Source organism: Ictalurus furcatus, chromosome 1 (assembly GCF_023375685.1).
Source record: "Ictalurus furcatus strain D&B chromosome 1, Billie_1.0, whole genome shotgun sequence".
NCBI classification, from domain to species: Eukaryota; Metazoa; Chordata; class Actinopteri; order Siluriformes; family Ictaluridae; genus Ictalurus; species Ictalurus furcatus.
Genome location: NC_071255.1, coordinates 15,196,620 through 15,211,219, shown reverse-complemented (window position 1 = coordinate 15,211,219; position 14,600 = coordinate 15,196,620). Strand labels below are relative to the sequence as shown.

The 14,600-nt window shown below is 35.8% G+C and overlaps 1 protein-coding gene across 3 annotated transcripts; it reads right to left on the bottom strand.

Moving 5' to 3' along the window:
• Positions 1–973: 973 nt before the first annotated feature.
• On the bottom strand, positions 974–13,073 carry polr3glb (RNA polymerase III subunit GL b). Of its 3 annotated transcripts, none has more exons than XM_053628272.1 (8): positions 12,740–13,073; positions 9,769–9,925; positions 4,779–4,908; positions 4,272–4,340; positions 3,152–3,202; positions 2,099–2,166; positions 1,782–1,898; positions 974–1,683 (listed from the first exon to the last, which is right to left on the bottom strand). In XM_053628272.1, exons 2-8 carry the CDS (start codon positions 9,886–9,888, stop codon positions 1,597–1,599), a joined length of 642 nt encoding a protein of 213 aa, XP_053484247.1. In that variant the 5' UTR covers positions 9,889–9,925; positions 12,740–13,073; the 3' UTR covers positions 974–1,596. The 3 variants fall into 3 exon arrangements, with proteins under 3 accessions (XP_053484247.1, XP_053484239.1, XP_053484256.1); XM_053628264.1 differs by having other exon boundaries at positions 3,146–3,202; positions 12,740–13,070; XM_053628281.1 differs by lacking the exon at positions 3,152–3,202 and having other exon boundaries at positions 12,740–13,072.
• Positions 13,074–14,600: the final 1,527 nt, after the last annotated feature.

Genomic DNA, 14,600 nt, shown 5'->3' with positions numbered 1-14,600 from the left:
TAATGCCACAGCATACAAAGACATCCTATATAATTGTGTGCTTTCAACTTGTGGCAACCATTTGGGAAAGAACCACATATATGAGTGTGATGGTCAGGTGTCCACAATTTTTTTTTATATAGGCCATATAGTGTATAGTATTATTCAATATATAATCTATAATTCATAACACATTTTTTTCAGATTATAAGATGTTGTAAGATTACAACTAACAGCTCCATAATATAAAATAACTTGAACTGGTGGCTACCTTGTGGTTATGAATAAAAGGCACTTCCTCGTGAGACCACAGTTCACACCCCAGTATTAAATATAATTAATATTATGTAGGTATGTGTATTATTGCTATTCTGCTGTGTCTCTTCAGGCGTCATAAAACAATAGAACAGAGTTTTCATGCTGAATTTTGAATGATATGCATTGAGCACCTGAAAATGGAATGATTAAATTATAATAAATAAAATCTTTATTATTTGTGATAACTAATGTTCCGTTAGACATAGTGAAGCCCAAAAATATTGCATATGCCATGCAGTATATAGTTAAGTGCATGATGTATGATCTGTGAAGGCAATGTCTAGTGGAGGTCAATACCGCAACGAGTGGAGATGAGATGGAATGAGTTGGCAGTTTGTTTTGTATTCAGATTTGGTTTCAAAGCTCTAGTTGATTAGGGTGCTGTGTTTAAGTGTTATGGAAACATATAGGCCACTTTTAATCAACTGAATCACTGTGTTCAAAATAACTGCTTCTGTATCAGGATTCAAAATTAATTCAGCAATAAATCTGTGTTAGTTTAAAGTATTCATTGGTAAAACAAACCTAAATAACCAGACTCAAAATCACTTATTTAAGATTCAAAATTTAGGCTAACTCATACACAGGTGTTTATTACTAATACAACAATCACATTATCTCCAATTTACTTGAGTGTTGTGTTGGAAGTGATTGTACTCAGTAATCAACTCAGATGTTAGCAAAATACTACATTTAATATTCAAATAACTACATTATATATGGTATAAAACTTTAAAATGTGTACAAATTGTGCTCCTTGATTTCTGTGTAACAATTACCATTACAATGATAAAATGATAAAACTAGTCCAAAATGTCGCTATAAATGAGAAACAAAATATACAGATAAGAACTTACCTGCCTATAATTCACTTTAAGAACATCAGGCATGTACTATATGTATTTTCATACACTGAAAAATATCAGTCTGAAATTCGATTGGTCAAATCCGTGGTGCTGAATATTCAACCAGTTCCTTCAAACAAGGTAATGAGTTTCTGTTACATTTTCATGAAACTGGCTAACTACATTTATAATGTATGTTTTGAAGTGTGCATTTAAGTAAATATCAACTAATTGAATAAAGGTAAAGTAAAGTTGATAATATTTTACAGTGATTGATGCCCTCCACCCTAAGGTTGCACTTCATTCATGTCCAACATCATGGTGAAGGGAATTCCATATGTTTCTGTATAACAAACTCAGCTGCCCAAAGGAATCATCAGCCATCCAGCCAGTCCTTAATGCATGGAGGATTCCGATTCACTCGGCTTATCATTTGGGGCTTTGCAGTTCGGCATCAGTAAACAGCCTCATCCATATTGTCATCACTGTCTGCACCGAAATCCTCACCATTGTCAAAGTATGACATGATGTAGTCTGTCTCCTGTTTGAATACACATGAAACACACACATACACTAGACTGGAACAGGAACACATCACATACATGATCATTATCCTGTCTGCCACTATGGAAACCTTACCTCTTCAAACTCTTCCTCATCATACTCCTCCTCCCCCTCTGCTTCTTCATCCTCTGTTTTTTTCTTCTCACCCTCTTCTTCATCAGAACTCACCTCCTCCTCTTTTTTCTCCAGTGTCTGAAGGATTACATGTGACAGAGAATTAGTGAAAATTAATTGGTGATTCAGTAACTAATTGCTATTTAGCGGTGAAAATGAATGGTCATTTAAAATGATTTTTCTCTGATGTGAGGACAGATTTAATACGATTTATCCGTGGAACAATAAATAATATGCAAGCTGTTTGCATATTATTTGATAGGAAAATAGGATACTACCTCCAGTTTGCGGATGATCTCTTTGTCCACTCGTGGCTGTTTGCTGTTTTTGGGAATGACTGCTCTTCCTGAAATACACAATTCCCAAAAGTAAGACCATACGTGCTTAGTTCAAGACAGAGGACAGAACAATAACGTGCAAATAGCTTCAGTTAGCATCAAACAGAAGTGAATAGAGGTTGGGAAAGCAAACATGAATACTGACACTAAACAACACTGGAAGAAATGGAAGAAATGACATGCATTTATAGACTGTTAATATCCAATGTGTAAACATTTTGTCTGCTATATGCTCCTTTTCTGAATACCATGTAACTAGAGACACACCAAGTTAGATTGTATGTTTATGCTTATAGAGGTGTTGTACGTGCTGTATCATGTGTGCGAAAATCTTTTTAAAGCAATAAGGTACAGAGCAAAGGTGGATAACAAATGAGCTAAATGAGCTAAATGCATGCTACTCTCTCATTTTTCTGAGAAAACACTGTTCTCTACATCTCTTGTTTTCTGCATCGTTCATTGCTCTGTCTGCAGCCTTTCATTTTGGAGGTGTGTGTAATGGCTCAGAGTGCTGTCTTCCTGATTTCCCCTGAGACAGCAATGAGTCAGAGCCTACCTTCCACACTTAAAGACAAGAAGACAAGGCCGCCTCTTCCATGTGCTCTAATTTATGCCATTTACCCTCTTTTAAGATGCGTGGCTAGAGAAAGGCCTGAGTGCTGCAAAAGGACACACAGCTGCAGTGGAAAGCAACTTATAAATTCACACTGCTAACAAGCAGAGGCACTCCACTTTTTCAAAGGAAATGTATTTAAAGACTGACATTGTTTCTCTCTAAAAAAGCTCTGTGTGCATTATGTCCTCTGTGGCCTGTGAGAATGAAGCAGAGGCTCAACTTTGTCACACATCCAGTATGCAGTGTTACCGTGGTGTGGCTACAGATTAGGAATTCTCTCTGAAGAGCAGAAAGCAGAGCTGCTTATCAGCCTGATTCTGCATGCGTGGAAGTGTTTATTCAGGATGTTGTGCACAATGTAGCTCACTAACTCTCACTCGGAGGCCTTTTCACCCGCACACGCAGCTCCTTCGGCAAGCGCTTCCAGTCTTTAGGAGAAGAAAAGAAATATTTGGAGTATTCCAAAAACAAAGCAAAGTAAAAAGAAACAAGAAGAAATACATTTTAGTAAACTGATGTGAGCAAAAACAATAGGAACGGTGTTGGGGCTGTTCTCCAATGATCAGATTTAAGGGGAAAACATCTGATCTGAGATCTTAACATGCTCAAGATTGCCTGAGAACAACTTCTGAAGCAAAATAATAATAAAGGGAATAAGAGGAATATGTGAAGAGGCTACAACTGAGCCCACAATTGACAATGCACACCATTCACATGGGGGCCTGGAGAAAAAAAATCTCCAAATTAATGTTTGTATCAATCAATGTAACCAAGATAGCAGAGTGCTGGAAACCTTATACACCAATTTCCTGAAATGATCTGCAAATGAGTGATTATTCTGCAAATATTTTACTTGTACTTTTAAAGTTTTATTACTTTCTTATTACTGTTAATATATTATGACTATTAATATATAGGCTAATATATTAATAATCTGAATACTAACACACTGTTCATATATAGGACTATTTACACAGCTCGCATCTTCAAGAATACATACTGTAATGTTTATTGTGTAGAATTTATAGTTCATGAAATATAGTGTTAAATTGTTTATGGTTTATTGTCTGTATTTATGGTCACTTCTCCAGTTTGTCACTGTTTCATGTTATTACTGTGAGTACATAGAACTATATTTTATTCTTAATTATTACATCTGACTGTGATGAGAGGAATGGAAATATAGCCTTAACTTTACTCGACTATTAAGACAGTACATAAACAAATATGCAGATCTGAATGTGCTTGTATTGCAGAGCAGTTTGCAGCAGCCAGAGCTTTGCTGAAGATAAGGCCTTTAATTAGTGTGCAGAGAACCAATCCAAGCATCATGGTAATTTGTCATTCAATTAACGGTGTCAATTCAGGCTCCATGGGAGTGATGATCTAATGGAACAAACCTCAGTGACATCCCTTAATAACACTGCAGACCAAGTTCTAGTTGAACATCCAGCTCTATCATGTTACGTAAAGAGCATTCTGAAATAAAACATGTACCTGGACTCCATTCAATGGTGTTGTCAGATGGTTCCACATTCTGGTATTTGTCAGAGTAACGCTCCACATCTGCCAAAAGAAATAAAATCTATTAAACCACCTGCCTTTTAAAATAAATAATAAAAGTATAGACAGGATAACAATGAATAAAAAATAATTGCAATGTACACTATACAACATGACTATTTTCTGTGTATAAAATACATTTTGTATTTGTATTTGACAAATTGTAAATAGAGCTCTTCAATAAACTTTAGTGTGCCATCATGAATCAAAGCTTTTACTGCAGCAAAAAAAACCCAAAATCACTAAATAACTAAATAACTGTCCACACAATTCAGGTCACTAACCGGCGCCATCATGAAAACTGCACCGTAGAATGACAAGATGTAAAACTTCAAAACCTACCCCCTGAAAATGACTTCATTTCTGCCTAATACTTAAATGATAAAAGGATATCTGATGTACTGATCTGTAATATATTGCTGAGTGAGGAGAATGAGTGACCTTTCTTCGGTGCAGCAGGTCGTATGTAGAAAGGCAGAGTCTTCATGGCTCCTCTGAACTCCTGCTTCAGAGCTAGCATATATTCTGCTTCTTCTCCTGTCTGTAATGGCACTGGCTTGTGCTCCAAGGGCTTTCCATTTAAAGCAAGATGACAGAAAAAAAACATAGTTATTTAAAGTTGTGCAGTTAACCATAACAAAAAAGAAACAGCAGGAGGTTAATTGGCAACAGGTCAGTAACATGATTGGGTATAAAAAGAGTATCTTAGAGAGGCAGAGTCTCTCAGAAGTAAAGATGGGCAGCGGTTCACCAATCTGCAAAAAATTGCATCTACAATTTGTGGAACAATTTCAGAATAATGTTCCTCAACATAAAATTGTGAAGACTGTGAATCATCTACAGTACATAATAGCAAAAGATTCCGAGAATCCGGACAAGGGTGAAAATCAATACTGCATGCGCGTGATCTTCGGGCCCTCAGGCGGTACTGCATTAAAAACAGGCATGATTCTGTAATGGAAATCACTGCATGGGCTCAGAAACACCTCCAAAACTCACTGTCTGTGAACACAGTTCGCTGTGCCATCCACAAATGCTGGTTAAAGCTCTATCATGCAAAGAAGCAGCCATATGTGAACATGATCCAGAAACGCAGCCGTCTTCTCTGGGACAAAGCTCATTTAAAATGGACTGAGGCAAAGTTGAAAACTGTTCTGTGGTCAGATGACTTGAAATTTGAAATTCGTTTTGGAAACCATGGACGCCATGTCCTCTAAACTAAAGAGGACTAAAGAGGAGAGGGACCATCCAGCTTTTTATCAGCGCTCAGTTCAACAGCCTGCATCTCTGATGGTATGGAGGTGCATTAGTGCCTATGGGCAGCTTGCACATCTGGAAAGGCACCATCAATGCTGAAAGGTATATACAGGTTTTAGAGCAACATATGCTTCCATCCAGATTCCATCCCATCTTTACTTCCGAGAGACTCTGGCTCTCTAAGATACTCTTTTTATGCCCAATCATGTTGCTGACCTGTATGGGTTCTGCCGCTGTGATGGATCTTGTTGGGAAACCAAATGTTACATCGCAATCTGGGAACATTTTGGATTCGTGCCTAACGAGAGAGGTGAACCAATAAATTTGGATGAAGTCATATGTCGGCTTTGTGGGGAAAAAAATAAGTGTTAAACGGGCAAACACTAGCCTACAAATCTCAGGAGCCATCTCCAGGCATGTCACCCAGCAGCGTTTAAAAAAATTTTTTTTTAGATTTTTAACATATCATTTAGGTTACTGTCCTACTGGTATTTCTTTCAAAGTTTTATAGGCTTGTGGTATACTACACTTATAAAAGAAATAAAGTATTTGTCAGAGAAACGTGCAACTGTTTCACTTCTTCTCCTCTCCCCTTGCGGGTCAATCACAATATTGTATCCCACAGCGCCCTCAGGCTGGTTCTAACTGCAATAACACCACACATCAAGACTGTATTGAGTTGTTTCACTGACGGAAGCACTAAAATAAACACGCAAGTTTTGTTACGAAACAGATGTCTGAGCCTCATTTAATTTTTTTATATTTAGGTTTTTATTTAATTTAACCCTATAAAATTATATATATTATTACTATATTATATTATATTATATTATATTATATTATATTACATTATATTACATTATATTATATTATATTATATTGTGATATAAATTTAACCGCTCACCCCGGTGGTTTGGTCATTAACCACTGCGGTGGTAAAAAGCTGCCACTGTCACAGCCCTAGTAAGAATAGCTTTTAGTCTTATGGAAAGGCAGGCATATACTTCTGCAGTGTTACATTTGTCTCTGTTCTTCCATGGCATTTTCTTCTCTTGCTGAATCTCAAATGGCCTGCCCTACATGTAGTGCACTACTTACTGTATACAATGGCATAAGTACTGAATAAGAAGTAAACTGGGATTCGGCCTAACTGCGTGTTGGTGTGGCATAAATAAAGAAACAATATTCACCCATGAAGACTGTTGATGAGCATGGTGTCTGGATATTGATGATTTTATTGTGCACTTTGCATAATAGTCATTTTAAGACGTTACATACTGGGATAATTGTTTTACATTGTGCAAAAACATTCTATCTCAGGTTCTGTATCCCATCCAGTCAGACACATTTATTGCATCTTATAGCATTATATTATAACATACTGTTTTATTGTGCAGCCCTAGCTTCCAGCATGCAATGTAACCTCATTCTCTTTGCTTCCTTTCAAATTCAGTCTGCTGGAGGACTGAGACAAACCAGAAATTGTGTCATTGTGTAACTATTTATGGACTTAAACCAGACACTGACTCATGGCCTATATAGTATATGATTTAGAGGTACACATATACGTGAGACCAGTATCTGTTGGGGAGGTGGAGGGGCTCCAAACATTCACATTAGTAACTGCATTGCAGTTATTTTACTAAAAATACATACAGTACTGTACAAAAGTCTTATACACCATACATTTTTAGATACATTCTGTCTTGCCTTTCTATTTTATGCCTTTCAGTAGAAAATAAAAAAAATGACTACAACTGAGTTGATCAAGTAATAGACCACATTTCTGAAAAATCACTGTCTGGGATTTTACCTGTAGATAGGAGAACTGAAGCAGGTTCTCTAAGAAGCTTGGAACAACCTATCAGCCAGTTTCCTGGGCAAAGTGTACTATAGTCCATGCAGTAAAAAATGCTGGGTTCTTTAAAATACCTGGGTTGAGCGGGTTGGCAACTTTTGCTGAGTTACTTTATATTACGTTTATGTTAACTTTTTGGTATTTAACACATTTGCCATGAGAACGCAGAGTTTGGTGTAATTCTGCTAGAACATGATAACACCCCAGGATTTGGGTCAGCTTCTTCTGCTGCAATGTCACTGGAGACAACACAGAGCAGTGGAGAATTCTCAGGAGAGAAACCACTACACACCTTATTACTCACTTTATCCTTTGTGTTTTCAGATTTAATGTGTGACGTACAGTAAGTTGGTCCCAAAATATATATAGATAGTTAACATTGTGTTAGATGAAAAAGAGGTGTAGCGTGAGCTTAGCCAACATTAGTTTTGTTTTCTAATAGCATTAGTCAGGTTACTTTTTCTGACTGCTTATAGCAACGAGCATTGATGCTGTAATTTATTTTTAGCTAGCAATGTCACTTGAATTTACAGGAGTTTGATAATGTTAGCTAGTCTGCATCAGCACAGAACTGTTTTTTTTTATCCCCCTCTCAGCCATCCCCAAAGGAATTCTGACCTTCTGCATTATTATTTGTTTGTACCTGCCTGCATAATTTTCTAATTAAGTTAATTGGTTCTATTTCCTAAAATATAAACAAATTAGCAATTTAAACCACAGAGACCCTGAACAGGAGAAAGAAGCAATTACTGAGGATGAATGACATCTCAAGACCCCTGTGTCATGTCAGTCTCATGATGCCACAGATGTGAGTCATGTAGTGATTAAATGGTGAGAACATTCCCATCACCAGGTGGAGGTCAGGAAGCCTCTCATCAGTGATCAGATCCAGTCACCAGACTCCCTACTGAGAGAAATGTACTGCCTTGTTCTTTGCTTAGTAGTTTATGTATTTTACTACTGTCAGTGGTATATCTAATTTTGTGATGTTTAGGTGATAATTTATTGATATGTTTATTAAATATTTATTATTTTTAAGTTTTGTAATATGTTGTGTTTTTCAACGTTTAATTATTTGTATTTCTTACATTAATTTTAATGTAAGAAATACATTATATGTCCTGCCATTCTCAGCTCATAAATACTTATTTTGCTTAATTATTTCATAAGCATAGTATAATTGTTTTATTTGATATATAACTCAAATTACATTTTACAGTTTATCCTGCTTAATGTAGTTCAAAATAAATAAATATGCATTTTAAACAAATATATAAAATGAAACAGGTTTATCAAAAAAAAAAAATTATGTGTTTTGCCACAAACTGTATCTTTATTTCATTCATTCTTATGTGTTGATCCACACCATATTATTGCTGTGTCCTAATTCACCTGTGCACTAAAAGTATGTAGTCTTTTTTGTGAAGAAAAATAGACTCATGGAGGGGTTTTTTCTGTTTTGTTTTTAAATGTGTTATTTTGCTGTGGCTTTTTTCAAAAAGATTTCAAAAAGAAAAACTACTTGAATTGGGCGATGCACATGATGACGTCACATGAGGCATTTTGGCCCAAATCTGCAAAAAATCTGTGATAATTTTGAAAAATTGCAAGCGCCTCCGAATGTTGCGGAGTATTCCTTATATAATTTATATAATTTTTGATTTATTTTTTATATATTTTTTATATATTGATTTTAATGTTTAACATTTAAATTCTTACACTTAAATACTGAAGATGCTTCACCGACATTACACTCGTCTGCCGTGTTTGTATGTTGAATTCAGCGAAGCAAACCTTCACAAAACTCCTCCTCCATCATGCAAGGAGCTGCAATATTAACTGAAAAAGTGTCCATGGATCCACACATTGAAAATCTACAGGATATAGTAGACCGTCCAAGTACCTTTGGGATGCTCATTTCAAAATACTACGATTTGGGACACACTAATTCTAATCGGATATTACACTAATAAATTCGATACTATTAAGGAAGGATAGTAGGCAAATTGGGACGCAGAATATGTTTTTCGTAATGAAGTCACAGCTGCACGGTCATATATCTCATAATCTATTTCCAGTGCATATAAAACCATTTTATGGCCTTCAACCAGTTGAGATATGATGCTCACTCCCAGTGCTAGGGAGTCACACTTTTTGTATTTGCCAGATACAGCTCAACTCAAAACCGTAATCAAGATTCTGTGAAATGCAGTGCGGGTGTTCCTGGGTACTCCAGAGTCACACTCAAATGCAGACTGCAATAAAGTAAGACATATGTGTATGTAGATGCAGCATTGTGCATGACATGTAACTCACAGGAAACAGTGGTGTGGGCTGGACAGTGGAAGGTGGAAGGTTCTCTCCTTTGCCTATTCCCACGGCCTCCACAGGAAAACTGAGCTGAGCTCGTCCTCTGCTGCGCCCTCGTCCTGCCATTCTCAGCTCATATTCAGCCAATATCTACGTGCAGCTTCTGAAAATGGACCAAATATGTCATGAGAGTGTAACTCAAGAAATATTACAGGGTGTCCAAAAAGTCTGGACACAATGGGAGTCAAACTACATATGCGTAATGTTGTATTTATTATTTACCTACTTATTTATTCTTATTTCATATTGTTTTTTTCTGTACAGGTGAAAAATGTCATTAACATTGGATGAAAAGGTAAGAAATAGTAGTGCTTCTTTGGACTTCTTGGTACTCTCATTGGTTCCTGACTTTTCAGACACCCTGTAGTGTAATTACATTATATTGTGAGGTAGAAATTAATTTAAAAGGAATTCCAGAATTATTGGCACCCTTCAAAAAATGGACAAAATTATTAATTATATATTAACATATAATTATTCCTATCAGTCCCTCCAGGATTTTGCTAACACAGAAACTAATGCAAAGTCAAGGAAACGCCGCAATATTCAGAGGATTACTGCGAAATTACCGCAGATTTTCCGCAGATTTGAGCCAAGACGTGTCATGTTCAATTCATGTGAGTCGAACATGAGTACAGCTAAAACAATTTCATGCAATTGCAATTTCACCAGTTCAAGTAGTTTTCTGCAAAAAAGCACAAAAACCTCTGCAGACTGCATCACAAATTTTTGAAAGAAGCCGCAGCAAAATCAAGCATTTTGGGCCCCAACAATCACACACACACACATGCACAAAAACCTCAGCGAAATCCTGTACAGACTGTCCAATGCTTCATCCCATCAACAAGAGAAACTATTTACCTTAAAAAATTGTTATAAAATTACTGATACACCTACAGAAAATTTTAAATTTTGGAATAAAAAACTGACATCCTTTAAACACACGAAATATGAGATTGCACACAGAAAATCGTCTTCTGCTATTTTGAGGATGACTTTGGGAGGCAAAAAAAAAGAACGCAAAGGTCGCATTTCTGAATTGAAGAGTTTAGTTGATTCTTAAAGTTGTTTCATTAGACAAATACTAGATGCGACTTCTATCAGAGAAAAGTATTTAAGGGTTAAAAATAAGAAGCAGTTTTGGATAGCAGGCCACAAAATGTAGCACCTGAACTAAAGAAATGTATAAAATGACAGGTTTATCCAAAAAAAAAAAAAAAAAAAATTATGTGTTTTGCCACAAACTGTATCTTTATTTCATTCATTCTTATGTGTTGATCCACACCATATTATTGCTGTGTCCTAATTCACCTGTGCACTAAAAGTATGTAGTCTTTCCTGTGAAGAAAAAAGGACTCATGGAGGGTTTTTTTTTTGTTTTGTTTTTAAATGCGTTATTTTGCTGTGGCTTTTTTCAAAAAGAAAAGATTTCAAAAAGAAAAACTACTTGAATTGGGTGATGCACGTGATGGCGTCACATGAGGCATTTTGGCCCAAATCTGCAAAAAATCTGTGGTAATTGTGAAAAATTATTAGCATTATCATCTTCATCATCATTTCAACAATTGTCAGGAGTTCAAGAGGTTAAAATGATTTTAATACTGTTATCTTTATGTACATACATATATATATATATATATATATATATATATATATATATATATATATAATTATTTTTATTTATAGTATATATATACATATAGATAGATAGATAGATAGATATATAGATATATATAGATATACATACGCACTCTTACTGCCACTACCAAAACACCAAGCATTATTCCTGTGGAATTATTCTGTTTTGAGGCCTGGTTTAGAAACTGTGGTTAGGTATTGACCGAAACTTTTTTTTTTAATTCAAAGATAGGGAAAATGTTGAGAAAGATGAGGAAATTGAAAGGAAAGAATAGGTGAAGACTATTCTTGTGACAGGGAAGATGACAGAAACAGCACTGGTGATAAATATGAAGATGATAATGCTAATAAAGGTGAGGCATGTTCAGGACACAATAAGCAGAATGGTACAGAAGAAAGGAGGGATGAGGATTATTCTTGTGACAGGGAAGATGAGGCTGGAGACAGGAACACTGCTGATAAAAATGAGGATGAAGATGAAAGTTCAGGGCACAATAAGCAGAATGGTACAGAGGAAAGGAAGGACCAGGATTATTCTTGTGACAGAGAAGTTAAGTGCTGGAAGTGCTGCCTATGTAAATAATTTTGAATTCCTTTGGTTCCCATCCACAATCTAAACATGTACATAAATAAATTAAAAGAAAACAAATAAAAATGTTTGAAATATTAAAACATTCGTGGATCATCAGTTCTTTTAATTATTTCATTAATCTGACAGCTATTTTTTGAAGAAAACCTTTCAATCCAGTACGGGTCATTTTGACCCCTTTATGCATCTGTGAAGGTTTTTGTTTTGCTTCATGCGTCCATGGGTTAAATATAAAAACTCTAAAATGTGTGCGTGATACCTGACACCTAGTCAAACAATTTACAGTTGGTTGTGTGACTGTAACTCATTCCCTTCAAATGCTATTGAGCTTTAAATTATGGTATATTTTGTGTATGACCCCATGCAGTAATAAAATACATGGCAATTTTACATATGATTTAATAGTTTATTTTGTTCAATATCAAAAATCTAAAAGGTGTGTGTGTTATATCTGACACCTACATGAACACTTTACAGTTGGTTATATGACTGTAAGTCAGTCGCTTCAAATGCTATTGAAGCTAGAATGGTGTTTAACAATGTCGTATGTGACTTTAGAGACTGTCCCTTAATTTCCGCATATCCGCGAATATCGAACGTCCGACGTCAAACCGACTTTATTCTAGTGTAATGTGTACAGATCAAAGCAGCAGAACAATACATGCAGGTGAAGTACACGTCTGAACTTACTGTTAATGTCAGGCGCTCCTGGAGTCTGACTTGTACAAACTCGTCTTCAAGTACAAAAACGAAACAGAAAAACCGAAAGAAACTATACAAAGAGTTAGCCCGGCTAGCTAAGCATGCTAACTAATCTATTGCGGTACTGCCGCAGCACCACTTCAGCAGGTGGTTTTAATAATACATGCAAATTAACTTGTGTTTATTACATGGTTATAACTAAAATCTGCGCGAACAGCTGAGGCACAATAACACCGCACGCATACGTCTGGTTACGAAGTCCCGCGCCACACAACGTAAACAAACTGCAGAGCGGAAGTGGACCGTGAGGCCGCTCAGTATGTCAAGCCGCGTCCCGCCCCCAAACACCACAACCAACCAGAACGCCCCGTTTCCTTCAAACAGTGTGCGGTGCAGTAGTCTTCTTCACAAACACACCAGCCTCATGTATAAAGAGTGGAGAAACTGCAACTCATCAACTTCTGAAAGCAAAAGCATGTAAATAACTAAAGGTTGAACGTTTTCTATTATGCTTCCAAACATGATATTAGAGAGTCCCGCTGGTGCCATGACTTCTTAATAAATAAATAAATAAACAATGCATGGCCATAACTTACTAACTCGCAGTCATGACTTAGTAAATCACTAGAACGAGATCATTAAGTCGTGGCCACAGATTAGTGGCTCCAAGATGAAACAAAAATAAACCAAAAAGAAAGCCTTGGTCACAACTTTATCACCTTCTCGTTACTAAGTCCATTAAGAGCTATTAGGAGGCCTTTCGGCTCTTAAACTCTTAGGGCTATTTGGCACGCCCAGATTCCTCACACTTGTAACGACATATCAATATCATTAATTTCACCGCAGTTACTAAATCATTCATATAACTACTGAATAATAAGATAATAACTGATTAATAAGCAGGGAGTTTATGGGATTAAATATTATTTAGGTAGCCTCAGAGGCCAGGTGCATGTACAGTCCTTAAAACATATCAAATGAACAAGGTTTATGTACAGTAAAGAGCACGTTGGATACGGATCAGCCCGACAGAATGGTGGTGTTTTCTCATTTCACACTGCTGTCATGATTGGAAGTATTGTATAGTATAACAGAAGAATATTATGTTAGAACTCACTTTTGTTGGCAGACACATAAATAATATTTTTAAAAATAATAATAATAAAATTATTATAATTATGCCAATCAGTCTCGACATGATTTTGCAATCGCAGTAATTAACGCATAATCAGGCAAACTCCGCAATATTCAGAGGAGCTTGCAATTTTTCAAAATTACCGCAGATTTTCCGCAGCTTTGGGCCAAGACGCGTCGTGTGACGTCATCACAGTGCTCATTTAGCCAAAGCTGAACCTCTTCGGTTCACGTGCGTCTAAAACATGAGTACAGCTAAAAGGTCTCATTTACTAACAAACATCACTGTGAAAGACTGTGCAAAACAATTTCATGCAATTGCAATTTCACCAATTCAAGTGGCTTTCTGCAACAAAAAAACCCCTCAAAAAACAAACTGCATCGCAAATTTTTACATTTTAACAAAAGTCGCAGCAAAATCAAGCATTTTTGGCCTAAACAATCTCAAAAAATGCACGAAATCCTGTATGGACTGATTAATAATAATAATAATAATAATAGTAATAATAATAATAATAATAATAATAATAATAATAATACTTATTATTATTATTATTATTATTATTATTAACAATAACAATAGCAATAACCGTTGTTATTATTATTTTTATTATTGTTGTTATTATTATATTTATAATAATAACAATAATATTATCATATGTGGGTTATTCTAATGCTTACAGTATTACCTGTATAAATGTGATTTAATATACAT

Excerpts from the sequence above, each read along its gene's own strand:
- polr3glb (XM_053628264.1), bottom strand. The coding sequence starts at position 9,888 with ATGGCAGGACGAGGGCGCAGCAGAGGACGAGCTCAGCTCAGTTTTCCT. Across the intron at positions 4,341-4,778 it reads ACCTGCTGCACCGAAGAAAG|ATGTGGAGCGTTACTCTGAC; the intron begins GTCACTCATTCT and ends TTCTTTTGGCAG. Across the intron at positions 3,203-4,271 it reads CACCATTGAATGGAGTCCAG|ACTGGAAGCGCTTGCCGAAG; the intron begins GTACATGTTTTA and ends CTTCTCCTAAAG.